The sequence below is a fragment of the Chaetura pelagica genome, unplaced genomic scaffold (assembly GCF_000747805.2).
Source record: "Chaetura pelagica isolate M959 unplaced genomic scaffold, ChaPel_1.0 scaffold328, whole genome shotgun sequence".
NCBI lineage: Eukaryota > Metazoa > Chordata > Aves > Apodiformes > Apodidae > Chaetura > Chaetura pelagica.
The window spans coordinates 669,522-693,805 of NW_009954216.1; the positions used below are offsets into that span (position 1 = coordinate 669,522).

The window sequence follows — 24,284 nt, forward strand, 5'->3', positions numbered from 1 at the left end:
CCTGAGCTGCTTGTTTGAAGCATCTGGTAATTGAACATAAACTCTTGCACTTGGGCATTCATGCTTGAACCTGAAATTACCTTGTCATCCACACTGGCTTTCATTAAGCAGCCAACAGATGCCCTGGCATGCTCCTAGCACAGCACGTGGTGCAGAGTCAGAGCTGTGGCTGCTGAGATGGGGTTGGTCTGCTTGGTCCCCTCTTGTCCAGCCCATTACAAATATCCTCTCCACCCTGTAGCAGCCCTTTCACCACTGCTGTTTAACTCAAACATGTCCTCTGAGTATCATAGCTGGGATGTTAATCTTTCGTATGGACTTGAAGAAAATCTACAGATCTCTCCACAAAACCAAACTCTGCTTCCTTATTTTAATTCTTTTTCCCGTTTAAAAAGCCAGACCATGTTTCTGCTGTCCATAAGCAGCTGTTGCAGTTTTCACCAGCTGATTTGTGTCCACGTGCAATACTTTCCCCACCAAACTTATGAATATTTACAACAGACTCTTCCCGTTTAGGCAAGAGAGTAAAGAGGGGAGGGACAAGCCCTGCAAGCCCTTCAGGGGAAGATCTTTTACAAAATTTCCATCAGCTTTTATTAACAAAACCTAGCAGCATGGAAGTGCAAACAAATCTTGAATAAAGTGAAATGGGCAAGGCTGGAAGAAGAAAGGAAGGAATAAGCCTAGGAAGGTACTGGAAAATTTCCCTTAGAAGTAGAACATTCTGAAGGCACTGTTAAATTTGGGGGAAGGGTCTGATTTTTCAGTTTTTTACCCTGGATAAATACATCAAAATCTGGGTATTTCCTTCTCTCTCTGCTCCTTTATGCCAGGGTGGATGTTTAAATAAGCATGCAGGGATTAGGTGCATTGGTTTCAAAAAGCAGCACTGGAAATGCTGACATGATCTCCTTTTTTTTTTAATCTGAGTTGCTTGATTCACTGACTTGAGGCCCAGAACAGAAGCTGCAACTCCCAAGAATGTTACAGTTCAATCTTTTATTATAGTGAAATACTCTCTATTCCTTCAGCAGTCAGGGCTGGCAAAGCACATCTCATTGTTTACTGAGCACTTTGCTATCCTTCAGTGAAAGGCACTGCAATTATTAGCATTGTGGAAACCCTTCCCTGAAGAGCCTCCAGAGGTGAGCCAGATTGGAAAGGACCATGCTTGGAAATAGGACACTTAAGTGGACATCTAGAATGAAGAGACTTGCCTGTCTCTAAGTGGAAAAAACCTTCTGGTCAGTTGAGGTCTTGCTGGTGGGCACAGTATATGTGACGTGGCTTCTGGCTTTGTCCTGGTCCTCTTGTATCATTCAAAAAGTATTTGCATGTCTGGGCTGACCTGTTTTTTGGGGTTTTTTTTTAATGTGTTCTCCCTGCATGTCAGTCTCTGATTCATTCTGTGTCACTCATGTCGTGCCACTGTGGATTGTTCTCCAGTGTGTCACGTCCTCCAGATGAACACGACACCCCATGTGAGCTGCAGCACCCACAGGCAGTGCTGCTGAGCTGCCCCCCATGAACAACCAGTCCCCCCAGATGGGCACCCAGGCCAGAGGAAACCGGGGTGAGGTGGCTTCTTTCCCGCTGGGATAACTGTTACCCTCAGGCTGCACCGGCTGGTTGGCAGGGAAGGCTGGGAGGGATCTTCCCTGCTTCCCTGAGCCTCCAGTGACACCTACTGCCAGTCCCTGCCAGAGGACACAGCCCTGAGCCCTGCCCTGGGCACCAAGGGGCTCCTCTTTCTCTGTAGCAAAGCCCAGCCCAGGCCAATGCACTTGCTCTACCTACAGGACACCTCTGGAGTATGTTTGCACGTACAACTGAGTTATTTTTTTTACTTGGTTTCATATTTGAGACTAAAAACCAGATTATTTTCCCTCTTGATGGCAGAGAGCTTTTCATCCCTGAGGCTGTTCCCCCTGGAGAGTGCTCTTCACTTATTTCTCCTCTGAAAACATCTCAGCAATGCCAGATAAACTTTCTCAGAAGTGACCTGGGACGTTTTTGCTTGCTTTTTGTCTGTTCTTCCTGCAGGAGAGCTGGGCAGTGCTGGGTGCTGCTCTCCCACTGCAGAGGGCTCAGAAACCTGCAGGCAGCTCCAGGGATGATGCTACTGATAGAAATTCTTAGCCCTTTTCTGCAGCTGAATCTTGCACCCTTATTTTTAAAACCCTCTCAAAACGCACCAGAGTGCTCCAAAGGTGAATATCATCTCAAAGTATCATCTCAAAATCACAGTTTTTTTTTCTTTTATGAACTACCCTTGTCAGTAGTGCCAGCCACCTAGGCAATATTAGCTGCCCCTGGGGGGACAGGACAGTAACAACACTGAGATCAGCTCTGCCATAACACCTGCCTCCCCGGCTGCCTCCCTTCGCCTCGCAGGTGGTCGGTGAATAAATGAGGAGCTAACTCGGGATACAACCATCAGTGCTTTCTTTATTCTTGTTTCTGACTTGGCTGCGACCCAACACAATTCTGGTAGCATTAAAGCACTCACCATAATTTCACAAGTCCCTGATGTTACAGGTTTTGAGAATGCAGATCTAATCCTTCTGCTCAGCCCTTGGCCGTGTCTCACCGAGCGGTGCTGGCACTCGGCTGCCCTCAGGTGCCCTTGGAACATTTGCCATGTGCTGCTCTGCTGGGGCTGGTAAAGGTTGGGAGTGGGTGGGCTGGTTTTTCAGCTCTCCCACTCCTTGAGAAGAGGTGGATCAGCATTCCTGGGGGTGGTTTGTTCAGTGCATTGCAGGGGCTCCTGGTTGTGCCGAGCGTGGCTTGGGTCAGAGCCCTCCCCACGTCCCTTGTCCCCAGGCAGGACCAGCCCTTCCCTGGTGTGCTCAACTGTTAGATGGCAATGAGGCTTGACACGACTGGGTTGAGACCTGGGGGACTGGTTTTGGAGGCACCAGGCACTTCCAGTTCTTGTGATGTCCACAGGAGCTGTGCTGAGCTGCTCTGGAAAGCAGGTCTTTAGCAAACAGCCATGCTTAATTCTTACAGGCTTATAAAAGGTGTGTGTTGTGGCAGGCAGAATGAGATTTATGGTGTGGACTTCTCACCTCTTGCAGCAAGTGCTGTGGAGGCAAGGGTTAGTTACAGCAAAACCTGGGTGCTGACACTTGTTAAGGACCAGGGCTTACAGAGATCTCTGAGGCTTTGTGGCAGGCACCCATCTCACCTCCCAGTCCTGTTCTCCATGAATATTTCATACAGGCTTTGAGCAGGGCAGAGGATGAACTTCTAATTCTGAAAGGCATTTCAGTGAAGTGATTCCATGCCTGAGCCCCACTGCAGGGGTGGGTGTTTCTGTAGTGTCCTGAGCTTGGGATGCTCCATATCTTCCTGAGTTTCAGCAGTCCCAAGTGACTGTAAAATCCTGATACACCAGTTGTAACCAAAAACAACGTCATAAGCCTGGGCAAGAATTAAACATTCTTTTAGCAACTTCCACTTACATTGCTTTTCTCCTGAGAAACGTAAAATGTTTCACTTTTATTAATTATTTAGCCTTCATAAAATCTACTGTGGTTCTGCTAAGAGTTACTCTATTTTATTAGAAGTTAAGCCAAAATATAGATTAATTAAATTCATTCAACGTAATAAAGCCAAGTCCCTGAGGACTTGATCTGAAGCCTATTCAGGTCAGCAATGAAATCTCTTTCACCACCTTTGGTACACTTTTTGTGAGGCCTTTGAAAACCCAGGAACAGCTTCACATCCCCTGAATTTCAGTGAGTAGTTCTGCTTGGTACATAACTTTGTTGCTGTGTCCTTATTATTTTAGCAGAGAATTAAGCAGTGAGCCTATGGGCTCTGAACAAAGTAGTCAAGTTGTTGGTTTCAAGTACCAGAGAATGAATAATGTTTGTAGTATTTTAGCATGACAGCTGTGCAGAGCAGACCTTTGGAATAAGCAAAAATATCTATCTGTATATGATTTTCAGACTTTTGGTCTCATTGTTAAGCAGTATTTTTTCTCCTTTTCATTTCTTCTGAGTCCCTGAAGAAAAAAATTATGGCATTTTTGTCAAGAGAAATGAAAGACAAATGTTAACTTCAGAGGCAGAGGGAATTCACGGGCACAGATGAGGAGCTGAAGTTTGTATCATGTGTCATGGCTCATCTTTCTGTGCCACCATTTTGCACAACTAAAGTGAAAAACAGACAATTAAATCAGCACTAGAGGATCCATGTGAACTCCAGTGAATAAGGGATTAGGCCTGAAGGCCAAGGTGGGGCTGGTAGGTGCTGCTGCCCATATTTAACAGACAGCCCTTGCTACATCCCAGATAGCTGCAGGTCTGGAGAGCTTTCATCTGAGGATCTCCTGTTTAGGACAGCGGCCCTTTCTCACCTTTCTTCTGCTTCATCTCCCCAAAATATTTGCTCAGTTCTAGCTCACAAGCTCAGTGACATCTTGTGTAAGAGCACAGAGGTCTTAAAATGTGAGTCATTCTGTCCTTCTGACCAACCCAAGTCAGCTGCACGTCAGGCTGAGGACTTAGAAACCCAGGGCCACATCTCACCCCAAAACCTCTGTCTAACATTAATACAGGACTTGGCTCATTGGGCCAGAGTTTTGGTTTCCATGGTGTGAAAAAGTCTGGTGTCATTCATCATTGATACTTATTCTTTGTGTGGGGCCTCCTTAGAGGAAGAAAAGTACCTGGATTTAAAACTCCAAACTGTCCAGCAAACAGAGGAGGTGGCCAGTATTCTCAACACTTTGCTTTCAGTAAGAGTGACATATGACAAGAATGTTAGTTTGATTCTTGCCTTCCCAGGTCAAGCAGATATCACTTATGTTTTTAATAAACTCCTCTTCATTCCAGTTTTGGAGATTTTATATTAACAGAGTTTTCTTAAGGCAGCATTTAATTTAGAAACAATAAAATAGGTTTTTGGATAACATGGTGAGCAACATGTGACTGTGGAACAAATCTTGGAAGTAAGAAGATTCAAATAAAATAATCTCTGATCTCCCAGCTTTTTCAGATATTTTAACAAGCCTGAACTCTTTTCCAGCCTTTTCATTTCTGGTTGTTCTCCAGGTTGGTGGCTAGAAGGCAGTTCTGGAGGATTCATTAATGGTGTTTCAGTCAAACAAAAAAAATAAAGGTATTGGGAGGATAAAATCAAAGATACGATAGTTCCCTTGGTGCACTAAGGATCTTCCTAAGTGATCACTGCAAACTCTTCAAGCTCTGGTGGCACTCCTGAGGGTGTGGTTGACTGCTTAGGATCTTGTTCAGCTCCCCATCTCTCTCCATGTCTCAGGAGGGCAGGATTTATGCTTTCCCCCCTTTTTCTTTTTTCTGTTTTTTGTAGATCCAACCCGGGTTATGGTGTCCCCCTTCAGCATGGATGTCACTGTTGGAGAGAGCATTGTCTTGCCTTGTCAGGTATCTCACGATCACTCACTAGATATCATGTTCACCTGGACATTCAATGGACACCTGATAGACTTTGAAAAAGATGGGGATCACTTTGAAAGAGTTGGAGGGGTAAGTATTAATACCAAAGCAACCTCCTTGCAATAATAAAAGTAGGTAACATAGAAAAAGCTTACTAATAGAAGGAATTAATTTGACTAAGTTAATACTAGGAGATGTTATCTTGCATCTTGTAAACAAGAAGATAAACTTGCCAACACAGTGCTTGGTTATAGGTGGTGTAGCTGCTCAAAGACATGACTGAAATCTGCTCACATGAAGAGGGTGTTCACATTGCAGTGGGCTGCATGTCAGAAGACCAGACACACTATAATGTGTTTTCTCATTGCAAAAAACTGCCTTCTCATTTACCCACAGAAGTCTGTAGTAGCTTTTCTCTGGGTCTAACAGTAAAAGAAATGTAGATATAGCAATTGTAGAACTTTGTGTTTGTACAGAGATTTGGGAAGTTAGAGGTTAGCCTCAAATTTGTTCAGGCAGTGTTTGTTGGCGTGTTGAGATGTCTGTGTCCTTCTCTTGTGACCATATGCTCAGAGTAAGTATTTTTCCTCTGCACAAAAGCACCTGTGTAGTGTTACAAGCATCCCGGCCGTGGGAGATGACAGTTCTTTTCAGCATTACCTGTGCACATCTCCTGGCCTTGCTTGCCTTTCCAAGCATAACATTTTCCTTTGCAGTTCAGATTTCATCTGATTTACCCTTTCGTGTATTAGGCAGGATCTGGGGAGTTTAATTTCTAACTTGGTTGCAGTTTGAAAATGTTTTCTTAGCCTTCCTGATGATTTTTCTCCTACTTCTTTTGGGTGAAGGTAGCAAGGGAAAGAAGGAAAGAAATGCAACAAATTTTCAGCAGAGGTACAAATCTTGAAAGGGATCTGCATGTTGCTCTAAGGGAAGTTTTACAGAGCCATGTGTAGCTCCCCTGAGTTTCAGTCCATGCTTACATTTGTCAGGAGTGGAATTTAATGCTGAAATGAAAAGGACATACAATTATAAGGCTTGCTGTTATCCCTAAAAAAAAATCATTAGAAGATTGATGCCTGGGGCACACATCAGCAGAGCTGGCACTTCCCTGCCACTGTGCCTGGTTGGCCTGCAAAGCTAAAATTGCAAACTTTATTAATATTCTTCAGTCAGAAAGCCACAAGGTTACCCTGAGATTTTGAATGTCTCAAATGCTTTGTGGCTGGAGAAAAACGTAGAGAGAATTTTCAGCTTCCCATACATACAGAAGCATAATTAGTTCTATTCAACAGTTAATCAGACGTGCACTTGGCATTTGGAAAACAAATCATCACTGCTAGGTGATGCAAGATTTCCTCAGAGGGTGCTGTTCTCATGGTCTTTAGCACAAAAACACCAGGCAATCAAAATGCTGGCCGCAGTACAAAGCCATGAAGCTATTGCAGATGTCTCCTAATTTGGGCTGGTTTTCACTTAGGAAATAGATGCAGACACAACTTGGGCATCTGAACACAGAGAGGCTGTAAATTGGGCATCCGGAGAGAGAAATGGGAGCAAACCTGCCCTCCATGAGCTTTGTCACTTTGTTTTAATGGGGAAGCTGCTGGTGGGACCCACGCCAGGCTGCCCTGCCCCTTGCAGGAGCCAGAACTTCAGTAACACTCCCTCTCTTATCTTCAAGGCAGCCTCACATAATTTTAATAGGCCACGGCTTGCATTACTAATGTTTTCATCAGCCAGTGTAAAGTAAATCCATTAGTCACAGTGTCCTTCATGTGATAATGATGTTTAGCGCTCATTAAAAAGTAATTGTAACCACTTTTCCCTACTTTATCAGCAGGATTCAGCTGGTGATTTGATGATCAGAAGCATCCAGCTGAAGCATGCTGGGAAGTACGTCTGCATGGTGCAAACAAGTGTGGACAAGCTATCAGCTGCTGCAGACCTGATTGTAAGAGGTATTTGAATTTTGTTGTTGTAAAATGGTATTTGATTAATTTTTTTTTTCTATATTTTGCTGCTGGTTAAGACAATTCTTGGGCTCAGAGACATTCATGGGGATCCCAGCATCTTGTGTTTAATCTAAGAAATAAGCTCTAAGGTCATGCTCGGGTTCACAGTACATTGTCAAACAGTGCACGTAAAGCTTCTTTCAGATACACATATTTGTACAACAGGCACAGCACAGATAAACACACTAGTACATGTTTGTGTGCTGAATGCAAAACTTGCACCAGCTGAGCTAATTTCTTTGATGAGCTATGAAGCATAAACAGGATCCAGCTTATTCACTGCATTTCTGCCCACCAGTATTGGTCCTCTTCTAAAATCAACATGATATAGTAACTTCACTGGTATTTCAAGATCCATTCATTACCATACACAAGTGATCTGTGTGGCTTTCACAGAGAGCAAATAGTTAACCTGAGCCTGGATCCTTTCAATAAATGTAATCAATATTTTCCTGCTCCTTACCTTGAGGAAAGCAAACTTTGGTCCTGCTCTGTGTCTGCTCCCCTCAGTTCTCATGGACCCCAGCAAAATCATAGTTTGCACATTCTTGATGGAATGTAAGTTCTCAGTGAAAGGAGGAGAAGATGAAAAAGAAGAAATTCCCTCTTTATCAGAGCTGTGCCAGAGTGAAACATGAGATTAGCCAGGAACTTTCATTCAGAAAGGTGCCCTTGTCTCTAGCCAGGCATTTAGCATGAACATCTCTGGAGACATTCAAAACCTGCCTGGATACAGTCCTGTGTAAAGTGCTGTAGGTGATCCTACTTCAGTGGGACAGTTGGACTGGATGATCTCTAGAGGTCCCTTCCAACTCTAACAACTCTGTGATTTCTGCTCTCCTCACGATGTTCCACAGGAGGGTGAAGGCTGCCATCCTCAGCCCCACGCTGCACCAAGAGCTGGCCCCAGAGGCAGCCAAGGTGCTCCTCACCCCCCAGGAGGTCACCCCCCATGCCACTGTCTCTCAGGTTTCCACTGCAGCATCATTTCAGATGGATTTTTTGGTTGTTTTGCACAAACATTTCAAAACAACCTGCTGACGGGTGCCTTGGTTAGGTAACTTCCTTAGAGCTGGCTCTGTAAACAAGCAGGAGGAACACTAAATTCTCACAAGAAAATGACCCTTGGGGATGGTAAAATTATTGATCTTGTTGCTCCCTAAAAACATCAACAGTGAATTCCCTGTCCAGGCCAGTGGTCCCAGGGCTGGGGTAGGAGCTGGGCTGTGCTGTCTCATCAGCTGCATAAAAATTGGGAAGTATCCCTGAGCTGTGAGCCTGGAGGGGTAGGTGAGCAGCTGGTGCATAAACAGACCTTCAGAATAATGTTTAGAATTTTTTTGAAACATTGGAGTTATGCCAACAAATAAGATATTAGATACTAGAATAAAAATCAATTACCTATGTCAGGGGATATCAAACGAGCACACAGCAGTAACCCCTGGCCCTGGCACAAACAGACCAGCCCACTCACTCAGGGTGGGATTTTTTCCTGCCATCAGAACAGGAGAAGCACGTGTCTGTCAGCAGCCCAAAGGCCTCTGGTAAATCAGATCAATTTTCCCTTCTTGCTCTAGTGTAGCCTGCACACTGTAAAGAAGAATGCTCTGAAATGTCAGGACTAACCGTGGTTATTCCAAGGCATGAAGTGAGGATGGTTCATTTCAGCCTCTGCCAAGCAGCAGGAGTAATTTGTGACAGTTCCAATGAAATCTCATTTCTCTGGTGTGACTTGTAGTGGGGATCAAGGGAGCTGCCTGCTCGGTGAGGCTGTGCTGTGTGGCTGCTCCCCCCCAGCCAGACACTCTAAAGTTTTAATTTCTGGGAAATTAGATCTGGCTAGACCTGCTGAAACTTTCATTTTAAAGACAGGATATTGGAAGGTTTCAGGGTATTTTAGATATTTGAACACGTCCAGCTCTCTGGGCATAGGAGAATTATTTTAGTCCAGGGAGTGAACGGCAAGAGGAGAGTTTGCTTGAGATGGTGTTTCTGGGAGAGACTTCACCTCCTGTACCACCAGTGACAACAAGGGCCATGTGATACAAGAGAGATGTCCCCTCCCTGACCAGTGTGTCCTGCAGTGCTTTACTGGTTAGAAGGAGCTCAGCAGTGAAACAGAAAATGCTGGTTCACACTCAGGCATGAGGCTGATTCCAGGCTGGTCCTTTGCTCTTCACCAGCCTCTGGGTCCATCAAGCTGCAGCCAAAAATGGTGCTTGTCCATCAGCCAGTCATAAAGCAGCAGACATGGGATGGCTGGGGCTGCACTTAACTCCTCCACAGGGACTCAATTACCTCTGTCCTAAGGAAGGGAAGAGCAGAACACTCCTTCCTTCAGTCACCACGAAGCTCCAAGCAGCCCTCTCCTGTAATCTCCCAACAGGTCCCCCAGGCCCACCAGAAGCTGTGACAATAGATGAAATCACTGACACCACAGCTCAGCTGTCCTGGAGGCCAGGAGCAGACAACCACAGCCCCATCACCATGTATGTTGTGCAAGCAAGGACCCCCTTCTCAGTGGGATGGCAAGCTGTGAGCACAGGTAGGTCCATTCCCAGGTCCCCAAAGAGCTTCACTGATGGAAAACACATCCTTTGGGACCCTTCACAGGTCAAGAGGAGCAGCTCTGCACCTCCAAGTGAAAAGTAATTTCACTGGCTGCAGAATGGGCTTATTAACTAGTTCCAAGTTTGGCAACCTGCTCTTAGTCATCCATTTTTCTCATGAATGTTTCAGGGCAAACAGAATGAATTCCTATCTTTTGTTGCCTCTCTGGAGATATACAACAGTAATTGTGGTCTATAAAGACATCCCTCAGGGACAGACCGTGTCATCTGGCCTATCTTTAAGTAGAATTATTTTCCTGATAGAAGCAAAAATCCCATGATGTAATTGCTCATTCCGTCAGGTTAATTTTCTTCCAGTAGCCAGTAAATAGAGGGAGAACAGTGTGTTTTAAAAGAGAAAAATAAACCCCCTTTAAACCTATTGTCTTGACACATTGTTTTGAAAACTAGCAATTTAGGAGAAAGTCTTTAATAGCAGGAGTTTCTGTGGTGAAAATCACAATGGTTTAGTGCCACCTCTTCTACTTCTTTGCAGTCAACAACATGTTAGAAAAATGAGAAAATGTTTATTAGTCACTTTGTGTTTACATTAATCCCTCACTTTTAAGGGTATCAGGTATGACCTTTTCTCAGCAGCCTGTAATAATTCCAGTGGTTTTTGTTGCACTCCTGACCTGTGGCTGTCTCCTTAGTTCCAGAGATCATCGATGGCAGGACCTTCACAGCCACAGTGGTGGGTTTGAACCCTTGGGTTGAGTATGAATTTCGAGTAGTGGCTGCCAACCTGATTGGCATTGGAGAACCCAGCAGACCTTCCGAGAAGAGAAGAACTGAAGAAGCTCGTAAGTAGTGGTGGGCAACTCAGTGGAGTCTTATTGGGTAAGTGCTCCTCAGTGCTGAGGGATATGTTGCAGTGGAGGAAGCTGAGGAGCACTTTCCACACCCATTTCTCTCCTCCATTGTGGAACTCCCCGTGGGCTCTTCTGGTCACTCCCTGACTCCTCTCCTGGATGTATAGCAACACTTCATCCCTCCCCTTTTTTAAAAACAAAACAAAACATTTGGGCAGGTTTTTTTTTAAAATACTGCCTGGTATCCATTGAGGAGAGAGGCAAAGTCTGAGAGCAGTTCCTCTCAGTTCCAAGATCAATGGGATGGAAACTGGAGCACAGGCTACAGCACCTTCGGAGCATGAGTTTGAGCTTCACAGCTGGAGATCTGGCAGCCCCTTGATGCTGGGGGCTTCTGTGGTTCTCCGAGTAACTTGGACCTGGTCCCTGTGGGCCATCAGCCTTGGAGAAACCACCCTGGGCTGCCATATGTGTAGGATCTTCTCATGGGATTACTGGAGGTTTGTTTTCTCTCAAACACACCACCTGGAACTACACGGTGTCTTCAGACTGCTTCAGGCACAGTGTAAGGATGATCTTCAGTAGTGCCTGTTCACAGGTATCTGCACAAGCCACAAGCCTAGCTTTAAGGCTCCTTGATGGTGTCCCCATCTTTTGATCTGACAAAAAGGGGTCATGCAAGGCACAGGCTCAGCCTGGTGGCTGCAGGGATGAGTGCCACGGTGATGGGAAACCCCTGGTAGGTGGCCCCTCTGTTCTGTTTTAGCCCATAATGGAACAGAATATGAAATACAAAAATAAGTAAAAGCCTTTTTTATGGAAGATAAATGTTTAAACTAAACAATTAGAGACTGACTAAACAAGATAATTGACATTCTTTTAATATACTATTATTGACATACTTTAATGGGTTGTTTGCCGTGGCAAATTAGTCATTTCCTAACAGTGTTTCTGGTACCCAGCAGGGGAAGGCCAGCAAAGTTCTGTTGCTGCACAGGTCTGTTCCATTTCAATGCATTTTTCTGGTTTCAAAGTCACCACATGCATCTTCTGCATCTTTCTCTGCAGTCCCTGAGGTGACCCCAGCCAACGTCAGCGGTGGCGGCGGGAGCAAGTCTGAGCTGGTCATCACCTGGGAGGTGAGTGGAGTCCAAGCTGAGAGGAAAACTGTTATGGTCCTGATCTAGATGTGCCCTTTCACCCCAGACCTCTGTGAAGTTTCTGTAGATTTCAAACTGTTTGCAGGATAAAAGCCCAGCCTGTGTGATCAAATAGCCTGGCCATTTAAGTGGAGCTCCAGCCTTTCCCCATCCCAGCCCCGTGCCAGGCAGCCAGTGGGGAGGGGCTGTGCAGGGGTCATGGGGAGGGGGCTCAGCATCACTGCTGCCACTCCAGCTCAGCTCCCCTGACTCCAGACACATCCACACACATCCAGCAAAACATGGATGGGCAGGAACCACCCAAGGGGTAAAAGAGAGTTTGTGAGGCCAGGCTTGGCACATCCTGACCTGGTTGAGAATTGTGGCTGGTTCCCAAGCTCCTGTCCCTGCACTGGGATATGTGGCAGCAAGTAGTTAAGAGTTTGCACAAAACATTGCCTGCTGCCTTGGGATGCTCCTAATGAAAGCCAGCAAGAGGAGATACAGAGATGAAAAGTGTTTAATATTCCTTGAGGCAGTCGGGGTTAGAACTCTAGTCGTTTGTCTGCTCATATTTTCATGTTATGATGCAATGCAGCTGGCATATTTTGCCTAATAATGAACTTCACTAGACAAGCTAACACTTCTACTTAGCACTATTTCTGACCAAGTTGGAAGAATGAATTGCCAGAGATATTTTTAAGGTTATTAAAAACTATAAATGGATTTTTGTCCTTAGCTCCATGTGCTGAATTTCCTTCTCTGTTGGATTAATTAGCTACGCCGTGTCTCCTAAAGATTCTGCAATATGTTTCAAAAACACATAAGGCAAGAACATCAGCCACTGATTTGAGTTGTAATTTGCATAAAATATAACTTGTATTTTGGTAGAGAAGTCAGTTTTCTTTTTTAAATGTCCAGAGCCCTTTTCTTTATGGTCTGGTGTATTTTTTGAGCCTTACAACACAGAGTAAGAAGCAGTCCCCAAAAGTAACCCCTGCACCTGCTGAAACAACATGGACATCTGTGGGAGAGGGGCCCATAATTAGATTTAGATTAGATGTTAGGAAGAAATTCTTGGCTGTGAAGGGTGGGGAGAGCCTGGCCCAGGCTGCCCAGGGAAGCTGTGGCTGCCCCATCCCTGGCAGTGTTGAAGGGCAGGTTGGATGGGGCTTGGAGCAACCTGGGCTGGTGGGAGGTGTCCCTGCCCATGCAGGGGGTTGGAACTGGGTGAGCTTTAAGGTCCCTTCCAGCCCAAACCGGACTGTGCTTTTATTTTAATACATTGAAGCTTTGAGTTCTGATGCAGCTTTTAAGGGCCTACAAGCCTGAGAGTAGGAAGTGTCAATGTGTCCAGAAGTGACCTGGAGGTGACAGGTGGTTTCCTCCAGCTGTTACCTAGCACTTGCCTGCCCTTCTCCTTCACATCTGTGACAAGCTGCTCCCTGCCATCACACCCCACAACAGGTCACATCCCATGAGATGTGGAGAGTTGGCTGACCTGCTCTGGGTCCCTTGTGTAACAACAGGCCAGCAAGGGACCACCAGCCATGTGCTGGCCAGGACATTGCCAGGTCCTGTTCTTCAGGGCTTCCCATATGATTCTAAAGACATGAGAGCAGCTGTACATGCATTGGGAAAGCAGGGACTGTCTCCTTAGCTCATCCCCACCAAACCTCAGCCTCTTAGTCGCTGCAGTGTCTGAATTTGCATCGTTACTGGGGGCTCCCTGTCTGGCCAGTAAGGGAAGGTGGGTGCCTCAGCAGATGAATTAAGTCTCATGAAGTGTCTTCTGGAGATGCTGCTTTGCCCCCTGACCACAGGGAGCTTGGGTTGCAGGAAGAGACACAGAAGAGATGGGTTCAGGCTGGGTGCAGAGGCAGGACTCCAGCTGCCCCTGGTCTCTGTTGAGGACAGTAACTTTAGAAGGACGAGAGCCAGCACGTGGGCACGGACACAGCCACGTGCCACTGCTGAAGGTGCTGTTTCTCCCCCCATGTGCCTGCCCACAGACCGTGCCCGAGGAGCTGCAGAACGGAGGCGGGTTCGGGTACGTGGTGGCGTTCCGGCCCTTCGGCACCGTCAGCTGGATGCAGACCGTGGTGGCCTCCCCGGACGCCGCCCGATACGTCTTCCGCAACGAGAGCCTCCCGCCCTTCTCCCCCTACGAGGTGAAAGTGGGGGTGTACAACAACAAGGGGGAAGGCTCCTTCAGCCCCGTGACCGTCGTCTACTCAGCAGAGGAAGGTAGAGCCGGGATCCTACCCCCCACACCTCTCCCTGCTCCCCACGGCTGGACACAGGGGAGGCTGACCGGGTCTGGAAGGGTTTAGCACCCACCTTGACATACCTTTTGATACCCAGTCCTTGCTCTGATTTATAATAAATGGCAAGCCATGATTAGTTCTTTTGATAGTCATTAAAATAACATTAATCATAATGAAATCTTTTGATATTAATGGAAAAGTAATATGTAATCTGGAAAGAATTCCACTGAGATTCAGTATGAATTAATGTCCACTGATTAGAAAATGTTCCCTCTTGTCCTAATTACAGTACATGGAATCCTGGCTTGGGTTTAGTAATGACATTATTTCTTGTGCAGAGGAGCAGTGCTGGCTGGCACAGGCTGACAGGCCACCCTTTGGACATGGGGCAGTTTGTTTTGGTGGCCTGTCTCAATGAAGAAATCAAATCCCTTGAAGTGTGGGACTAATTAAACATAAAATAAAAAACTCTTCTAATCTTATTTTTAACTCTCTACCCAGAGCCGACGAGAGCCCCAACCACTGTTTTGGCCAGAAGTCTTTCTGCCTCAGATGTTGAAGTTTCTTGGGCTCCCCCCAGAGAGACCCAGCACAAAGGAAGAATACAGGGATATGAGGTATGGAAGCACAATGCAGGATCCTTGTAGTGCTGAGTGCTGAGAATATGTGGAGTCACATCATGGGCAGGCATTGCAGTGCAGCTGCTGCAGGATGTGTCTCTGCATCTCCTCAACGGGTAGGTTCCCGTGGAGGATCTGGTTCCTTTTGTTCAGTACAGAGATTCCTCTCACATGGTGAATGATTGCACGTTTTTCTGTAGGTGGTCTGGCTGCAAACAGATCAGAGAGATTGCTGGGGGAAAGCTGCATGAATGCACATGCATGGCTAGGCAGGTTCAACGTCCCAGGCAGAGAGGGCTGCACCCATGCTGCTTTCTAGTGAGGAATGAGAAAGGCTTGTAATGGGGTGCAGGATCTGTCATAGCATCACAGAATGGTTTGGGTTGGAAGGGACCTTAAAAATCATTGGGTCCCACTCCCCTGCATGGGCAGGGACACCTCCCACCAGCCCAGGTTGCTCCAAGCCCCATCCAACCTGGCACTGAGCACTTCCAGGGATGGGGCAGCCACAGTTTCTCTGGGCAACCTGGGCTGGAGTCTCACCACCCTCACAGCCAAAAACTTTCCTTCCTCATGTCCAACCTTAATCTCTTCCAGTTTAAAGCCATCATCCCTTTGCCTTCATTCTAAGCCCTTGCAAAAAAAATCCCTCCCCAGCTTTCCTGGAGCCCCTTCAGGCACTGGAAGGTGCTCTAAGGTCTCCCCAGAGCCTTCTCGTCTCCAGCTGGACACCCCAGCTCTCCCAGCCTGTCCCTGTGGCACTTTCACTTTGGGCAGAAGTGCCAGTGTCAGCTGGGACCTTAAAAATCATTGGGTCCCACTCCCCTGCATGGGCAGGGACACCTCCCACCAGCCCAGGTTGCTCCAAGCCCCATCCAACCTGGCACTGAGCACTTCCAGGGATGGGGCAGCCACAGGTTCTCTGGGCAACCTGGGCTGGAGTCTCACCACCCTCACAGCCAAAAACTTTCCTTCCTCATGTCCAACCTTAATCTCTTCCAGTTTAAAGCCATCATCCCTTTGCCTTCATTCTAAGCCCTTGCAAAAAAAATCCCTCCCCAGCTTTCCTGGAGCCCCTTCAGGCACTGGAAGGTGCTCTAAGGTCTCCCCAGAGCCTTCTCGTCTCCAGCTGGACACCCCAGCTCTCCCAGCCTGTCCCTGTGGCACTTTCACTTTGGGCAGAAGTGCCAGTGTCAGCTCTGGAAACACCCAGGGCGCTGGGGGTGAACACCCACCTGCTCTGCTCCTCAGGTCAGGTGCTGGAGACACGACGAAAAGGAAGAGAACGCCAAGAGGGTCCGAACAGTTGGGAACCAAACGTCCACCAAGGTGACCAACCTGCGCGGCAACGCGCTCTACCACCTGGCAGTGAGGGCCTACAACACGGCCGGGACCGGCCCCGCCAGCGCCGCCGTCAACGTCACCACCAAAAAGCCACGTGAGTGCCTGGGGGGCTGGTGCCTGGGGTGGTTTCTGCCAACGGTCCCCTCTCTGGTTTGCAAGTTCTCTGGAGTCTGAAGGAGCTGTCAGACGTTTCCTGGCCAGGTTTTTGTGCACAAGACTTTTTAATTTTTTTCTTTTTTTTTTTTTTCTGTGAGGCTCTTCCCTGCGTTAAGCAAGCAGAGCATGCAAGCTGGAATCACAGCTGTGCAGGGAAATGAAATATTTATCTCCTTGTTCAAGAGGGCTTTTTTCTTCTGGTCTCAGGCATGTTGAGCAACTGACTGAATCCTTTTTTCATTTAGAGCGCTGTGTTGTGTCACACCTTCTGTGACCTTGAGGACGCACAGCAGTGGAATAGCTCATTAGCTTTCTGGAGCAACAGGGCTCTGGGCATGCTCAGCTATGGTGGTGGAAGCCCTGTTGGCATTGGGAGGGATTCACCTGGGAAATGTTCCTCCTCAGTAATACAGTGCTGTGTATGTTCTGGTACAGCACCGAGCCAGCCCCCTGGGAATGTCATATGGAATTCATCTGACTCCAAGATCATACTGAACTGGGACCAAGTGAAAGCACTGGACAATGAGTCAGAAGTGAGAGGCTACAAAGTGAGTATTTTGTCAGCTCAGGCAACTGGAGAATATTGCCCTGCAGCACCCCCCTCACCACCCCTGTCCTGCAGGGTCCTCACAAAGCTTCAGCTCTCACTGGATTCTGCTCTAGGGCTATTTCCATTAATCCAGAGTCCAGCTGGGGTTTATAGTAAGACCAGATGAGGTGTTCTGCATGGGATTTACTTGGTTTGTCAGGTTAAAACTGGAGCATTCCTCCCAGAACAGAGGCCATGCCTGTGTAGAGTGACCATGTCCTGCTGGATACTTGCCCTCCCCCAGGAATATTCACCCCAGAAATGCTCACCCCCATGAGCACTCATGAGGGTCTCAGCCCACAGACCTTCACCTGCTCCTGCAGGATTGCTCCCCTGCCTTTGGTGGACACCTTCCAAAGGCTGTAGTTGGCTCCTTAATTGCAGATAAATCAAATGCTTTTATAATAGCTCCCATTTTCTTCAGAAAGCAAAGCCAAAAGGAAAAGGATCTTCATTAGTTTAAATAGGGTATTATTTAATTGGAGAGAAATCTTGAAAGAATTCAGCTCCTTTACCTTACACAAGAGTTTAATTTGGCCCAAAGAAGACCGCTGTGCTGTTGCCAGCCACTGCCTTGAGGGCTGAGTTATGCAAACTTTTTCCATTAGAGCTTGAAACAACGAAGAACCTGGAGATGCTTCCTATTTGTTCCCAATCTGAAGTGCCGGTGGCAGCAGCTTTGCCAGCTGGTGCCAACTCTCCTGAGTTCCTGCAGGAATCCCAAGTATCCTTGGTGCACTGAATCGGATGATCAGAACCAAGGAACTCCTAGAGGTTTTAGCCAAAACCTCGTATCAGCCTCTGCAGTCTGGACCCACTTTTAGGTTTGAAAATCAAATTAAGTAGTTAGTTGGAAGAGGGTAAGAGAAATAGCAAAGTCCATTTCAGCCTGAAATAGCCAAGTCCAAAAAGTGCTCTTTGAACTTACTGTTAGGGGAACCCAGACTGATGGAATTCTTTCCTGAATCATAGCAAAGTGTTTCCCATTTTTCTTCTTTTTTTTTTCTTGGAAACCTTGCATATTATGTCACAATTTATGATAAAAATAGAAAGGAATTCCAAAAAAGCCAGTTATTTTGGGAAACCATTAGTGTCACTGAATCAAATACTCTTTAACTTCTTTTCCTGAACAAACACAGTGAGAACTTTCGGCCTCTATACACAACCCTGGGGATTTATTTTAGTTAGATCAAGGGGAAGATTTTGCTGAGGGTCTTTTTGCCAGCTATCAGGGCTGCATCAGCACCACCCTCCTCCCACCGTCACCTCCCAGCCAGGCAGTGTCACCGCTGTGCTGGTGTCGGTCCCCAGCAAAAGCCCCTGGGGGGTCCAAGTGGCCCCTCTGTGACCAGACCGTGTCTCTGAGCATCAGAGCGGCAACAAATCTGGCAGCATCTCCACCATTTCTTCCCCCTCTCCTCTCCCCTTGGCTGCAGGTTTTGTACAGGTGGAACAGGCAGAGCAGCACGTCGGTCATAGAAACGAATAAAACCTCGGTGGAGCTCTCCCTGCCCTTCAACGAGGACTACATCATCGAGATCAAGCCCTTCAGCGACGGCGGCGACGGCAGCAGCAGCGAACAAATCCGAATCCCAAAGATCTCAAGTAAGGATGGGAGGAACCAGGGTCGGTGCCCGGGTGGAACCAGGGTTGGTGCCCATGAGGAGCCAGGGTTGGTGCCTGCTCCTGCTGCTGCTGAGCCTTGGGCAGGCAGCATCCCCAGCCCTGCTGCTCCCAGGCAGACCTTCCACCCTCTTTGTGTCTAAAGACAGGCAGGAATCCAGGCTGGAAGTTGAGCCAGGGCAGGCTGTGGGTCTGGGTACTTCCCAGGAGCTGAAACCCAGACTTCCCTGGGACCACCAGTCATTCCAGACCACGTTTCTGGTTTCATCCTCAGTCAGTATTAAACCATAAGAAACTCCATCATAAGTAGTTATATTTGCATTTCAGATTTCTAGACACTTTCCACTCTCTTCCTTCCATACTCGTCTACATGTTGAATGTATTGTTTCACTGCAATTCTCTTTAACGAAATACAAAATGTTTGGAGGCTTTTAAATTTATAAGGCTACTGTATAGCCATATTCCATTGTGTGTTGGATGCATAAATATTTATTTAGGGAAATGAGGTTGTGTAGAAGAACAAACAGAAAAGAGAGTATTTTATTACACAACATTGCTTTTGCGGAATCTCCATCTCCCATCTTCCATTAATAATGCCACAGTTTATAAGCTGCATTAAATCAGGAGCCTCTGCAATGCAGGAATATGGCATGAGAATTATAGCAATGTAGAAAACTCTGGGTGAGATCAGAATTCTCTCCACCACGGTTGTACCCTGTGGGTGGATAAACCATACAGGAGAATTAAATCAGCAAACACAGGAGAGCAAAGAAGAGCAGGAACACGTGCCAGTTAGAGCACAGGGCAAGAATCAGCTCCTCCAGGATGCGGGTCCTGCCAGGCTGGTGCTGTAACAGCTTGAATATAGTACACATGTAAAAAACATAAGTAAACAGCCCATGAAGTAACAGGAGACTCGAGGCAGCAGCGGCAGGAGTGAGACCAGAAATCCAGTGAGAGAGGTGAAACCCAGCAGGAGGAGGGCTCTGCACCAGGAGTCCCACCCACCCTGGGAGCCACCTTGCCTCCCACCAGCACCAGAGGACAGAGAGATGAGATCTGGGGGGAGGTTGGGGTTGATGAACACTGCTCTCCTCGCTCACCCTCTCCCTCTCTCCCCTGCTCAGACGCGTACGTGAGAGGATCGGGCTCCTCGACCTCCAAGGCCTGCACCCTCTCAGCCATCAGCACCATCATGATCTCGCTCACAGCTCGCTCCAGTTTATGACAACAATGACACACTGGACTTCTTGTTTATGATATAAGCAACATTTAGCTAGTTGTTTCGAAGACACCCAGTACTAAGTAATATTGTGGTTTGAGTACACCTTACTACTGGAAAAAATGTTTATGCTTCTTTAGGAATGGCATTATACAGTACTTCCTCAAAGCAAATATAGCTTTGTCTGAAGTTTCCTTGGAAACTCTGCAATGCACTGAAAACATCTGTAATATGATGTTACCAAAGCAGTTTACATATGTCCTTATATGCATATTTTTTATTATATATTTAGTGTTTTATAGAATTTTTTAAAGTTAACATATGATGTAGATATTAATTTTTCCTCTGCTATAAAATGCTATGGACAACGTTATCATGGAAATATTGTTTGGAATCTTTTCCTTTATGATGGAGAATTCAAAGTTGTTCTTAGCAAATGGGCTGCGACGTCACTGCACGGTTTTACGAGGCTACACAAGGCAGAACTGCTCCAGGCTGGGCTGGTAACGTCTTTAAACGGCAGTTACAGTGATTCTTGTGGTACATCAGGTGCTCACAACACACCAGATGTTTTGTTTCATCCAGAGGTCTAACAGGACAAACTCGAAATGCTCGGTGAGAACGTCAGAATCTTGAAACAAATCCATGGTTGGTTGTGGACTACAGGAGACGTAGCGAATATTCCAGCATCTTGCAGCAAGGGGCTGTCTTGAAATAGCTTTGTCTTTATCATAATTAGCATCCAGTTGATAGGAGTGAAGATACTGCAAAGAAGTGATCTCTGCCTCTAGTGACCAAAAGGGACAGGTCCGCAGAAGAGCAAGCAAATGGTGTGGTTCTCACCTTAGGGCAGAAACCTGGTAAATCCTCCTGGCTTCAGGAGTGTTTCTTCCAAGAAAATCAACACACAGCAGCTCCAAGAGGTGAAGCTGCCCTGGGCTCATTGTGTGAACACACACTTGCCTTTGCCACACACCAGAATGTCACCCACCAGCCTTTGGAATGGAAAAAAGCTTGGGAAATTGGGCTGCACCAGGAGCCCGGGAGGAGCCGTGCCAGGTTGTCCTGGTGGGGCTCTGCTGGGATGGCTGCAGTTCTGTAGGAACTCCCCACAGACACTTGAAGGCAAAACAGAGTCACGCTGGAAAACAACAATCTCCACAGCAAAAGAATTCTTCTTCAGAGAAGGACTGTTTGTTACCACAGGGTAATTTTGTAAGTTCACTCAGATGGGAAAACGCTCGGAAAAGGCAACGGAATTTTCTACAAAATTTTCAAGTTGAAATGCGCTGCAGTGGTTTATTATCTATTTTTTTTTCCTGATAGCTTGAATTTGCCTGTAACTTGTCTTTTTTGCTTACAAAATGATACCGTTAACTTTTAGACCTTCTAAATATATTTATTCAGTAACTCATAATCAGGATTCCACTTGTGTAAAAGTCAGGGGTGTTGACCAGAGAAATATTGTCAGTATTTCAAGCTGTGTTCCTTTCTTAGTTTGATATGGTTATTCTATGTAAAAACAAACAAACAAAAACAAACACAACACAAAAAAAACCCAAAAAAACCACAAAAACAAGAAAAAGGAAACAAAAAAAAAAGCTTCTGTAGTTTTCTCCCCAGTGTAAATGATATTTATCAGTGATCTAGCAGATGTAATCTTTTTTTAAAGGTATTGGTAATAAATATTCTGTCATTTGTAAAGATACCTGTTTTCGAGGAGCGTTTTTCCTCCATGTTTTGTTGTACCCAGTGACAAACTTCACCAAAGCTCGAGGCAGCACCTGCTGGGCTTGTCACCAATGTGAAGATATGAAGGAGAAGAGTCGGTCTGAGCCAAAAATTGGTGACAGCAGACGAAGAAATATCTATATCTGTACATCTCTGGTTTGAAATTGCTACCGAAACTGGCAAAAAAGACCATCAACCTGGATGATGTAGAGTCTATACATTCTATTGATGTAGAGTCACGGCTTTTCCAAGTGCCTGTGGGCTGGTGCCAGCAGAGTGGAGCCTCTGCAGCCTGGGAAGCCCAGGGTCTTGCTGAGAGGTGAAAAGAAGGGAAAAATCCAAACAGACTGAAGTGGCATTTACTGTCCCAGTGAGTGGCCGCGGGGACGGGCAGTGGGAGAGCAGAGCAACACCAGCCTTGCCCTGAGCAAACCCCTTCCAGGCTCATTTATTATGCCTATTTTTAGGCTCTAGCACCTGGGAACTTCCATTACTTTTGGCACAATTTACTTACTGAGTCAAATCTTTCTTTTTATTCCTTGTTAAGGTGCTTATCCCCACCTCTGGCCAGCTCGGCGGAGAGGAGGTTTCTTGGAAGTCAAGGGACTGAGCAAGAACAGGAGAGCTTCATGGTCCACAGCCTGAGAGGTCAAAGCTCGGGTTGTTCAAGTGGTTTCAGGGGGGTTTATTTGGTAACTCACACCATGGATTACACAAGGTATGTAAAAAAAATCAGAAACAGCAACTGACGCTGTCTCAAACAGTTTGTTTCAGATGGAACAACAGATAGAGAAGAAAAACATATTGCAGAACTGGGCTTGGGTTTTTCCAAACTACCTGAAGGAGGCTGGAGCTGCACACGGAGGGGGAGCCCAACTCCTTGGGGCTCAGAAGGTCTCCAGAGAGCACCAAGAAGTCCTTGGCACATTTCTTTAATTGCTGTACAGTTGAAAACTCTGCATTTCCAAGCTGTTTTGTTTTTTAAGTGCAATTGAGGAAGTTGATTGGTTTGTCCCATTTTTATAATCTTGTTTCTTTCTTTTTTCCCCCTTGAGCTTTATTCTCTCATGCCAGGAGGCAGGTCGGCCACTGCAGCAGTTCATACAGCCCAAGCTGGGGATGTTTCAGCCCCCCAGAAACCTAGGTATTAAAAATGCCTCGTTTCTTCTGCAAACTGTCACAAATCTTACAAGAAGGAAGAAAGAACATGACTAAAAGTTCCACAAACCAGAAGAGGAATAAAGAGCCAGGACTCCCATGTGCTGGGCAGTCAGGACACCTGAGGAGAGGCGTGGAGCAGGCACCAGGAACTGTTGGGCAAGGGTCTTTGTCCACATGGCTGCCAAACTAGACTTTTTTACCAATATTCTGGAACCTCACAGAAAAAGCCTGAGGGTGGGAGTGCTCCCCACCCCAGGTCTCACCATGTGCCTGGCACAGCAGGGCCTGGGCTGGGAGCTCTTCAGTTGCCCATGGCTCAGGAGTGGGACAGTCCTGTCAGTTTTTTGCAGTGTTTCATAGCTATTTCACAAAAATAGTTTTAATTCCCAAGCTGTGCCTTTGCTGTAGGATTAGGTGTGGCTTCTCACGGGTCTGCAGCTCACCCAACCCATGCAGCAGCCCAGGCCACCTGAAAAACCCACCATGCACACCAACTGAGGTTTCAGGAGCTGTGCCTGCAGCAGCAAGATGCCAGCTGCCTGCACAGAAGTAACAGGACTCTAGTTGGGCATCAGTCCTGTAAGCAAACTAACTGTCCTTGTCTTAAACAGCCTGTAAAATCCAGAGGTTTATAAAGTCCTGCAGCTGCCAGCCTCTTCCCAGCAGCCAAGGCTGGAGCTTGTTAAGGAGCTGTAAGTGCCCCTGCACACGGGGGATACAGCCCGGCCTTTGCCCTGTTCCACAGTGCCCATGAGGAGCTCAGCTCCAGGCTTGCTCAGCACAGCCAGACACTTCCCTGATCAGGGACCTGCATTTCCATGGAGGTTATTCAGGTTGTTTGCTGAATTCTTGCTCTTTCATGACACAGGGTCCTAGTGAGGGCTGTGTGAGTGCCCACTCCCAGGCCAGCTGTGCTGTGGCTGTGCAGCACTGGGGATGAAGGCTGGACCAAGTCCCAGTTTGCATAATGAATTGTCAGAGTTATTTAAAGCAAAAATCAAAAAGATTCAGCTGTCAACAAGAAAAAGAAAAAGCCATTAGCTCTTTTCCAGATTATTTTTTTTTCCTACCCAGGTACCATGTGCTTACACCCTGCTTCAACTGTGACTTTCTGTTTAATAGCTTATGGTCATGCAAGGCACCTCATGGAAGCAAGTCCTCCTCTCCCTTGGAAAGGCCACCACAGTGGAGGTGACATGAAGCTGGCTCTGGCAGTGCTGGGTGGTGTCCCCTCTCAGAAGACAGAGTCATCCAGGACACTGCAGTAAAGATCTCCAGCGAAGCTGATGGACTCGGTCTCGGTCTCGGTGGTGCAGGTTCGTGCTCTCTGCAAAGCAACAACTGCTGTGAGCTGCTGTGCTAGGAGCTCAGCAGAGCTTAGCAACTAAACTGCACTAAGTAAGACAGGGAAGTCACCACAAATTGTTCTAAGCCTGTGTTAAATATTTGTTAGGAAACAAATGCTCCACAGCCCTAGCTGAATGTGTTTTGCAAAAAAGCTGATGCATTTAAAGGGGGATTCACCCCAAATGTTTATGAGGTAAAAATCAAGAAAGCATTGGGTTTAAAA

General features: G+C 46.7%; 2 protein-coding genes across 2 annotated transcripts in view; one reads left to right on the plus strand and one right to left on the minus strand.

Annotated features, from left to right (window-relative positions):
* CNTN4 (contactin 4) overlaps window positions 1-19,945 on the plus strand; it is a 107,229-nt gene extending 87,284 nt beyond the window's left edge. Inside the window, 11 exon segments of the mRNA XM_010003347.1 lie at window positions 5,341-5,516; window positions 7,270-7,387; window positions 9,828-9,986; window positions 10,704-10,853; window positions 11,931-12,001; window positions 14,014-14,248; window positions 14,770-14,885; window positions 16,140-16,326; window positions 16,824-16,936; window positions 18,414-18,582; window positions 19,728-19,945. Of these exon segments, the coding sequence (XP_010001649.1) occupies window positions 5,341-5,516; window positions 7,270-7,387; window positions 9,828-9,986; window positions 10,704-10,853; window positions 11,931-12,001; window positions 14,014-14,248; window positions 14,770-14,885; window positions 16,140-16,326; window positions 16,824-16,936; window positions 18,414-18,582; window positions 19,728-19,828 (1,595 nt within the window). The 3' untranslated portion in view covers window positions 19,829-19,945.
* A 4,003-nt stretch (window positions 19,946-23,948) lies between these two features.
* IL5RA (interleukin 5 receptor, alpha) overlaps window positions 23,949-24,284 on the minus strand; it is a 12,536-nt gene continuing 12,200 nt past the window's right edge. Inside the window, exon 10 of the mRNA XM_010003368.1 lies at window positions 23,949-24,041. Coding sequence (XP_010001670.1) covers window positions 23,949-24,041 — 93 coding nt within the window. The remainder of the gene's footprint in view (window positions 24,042-24,284) is intronic.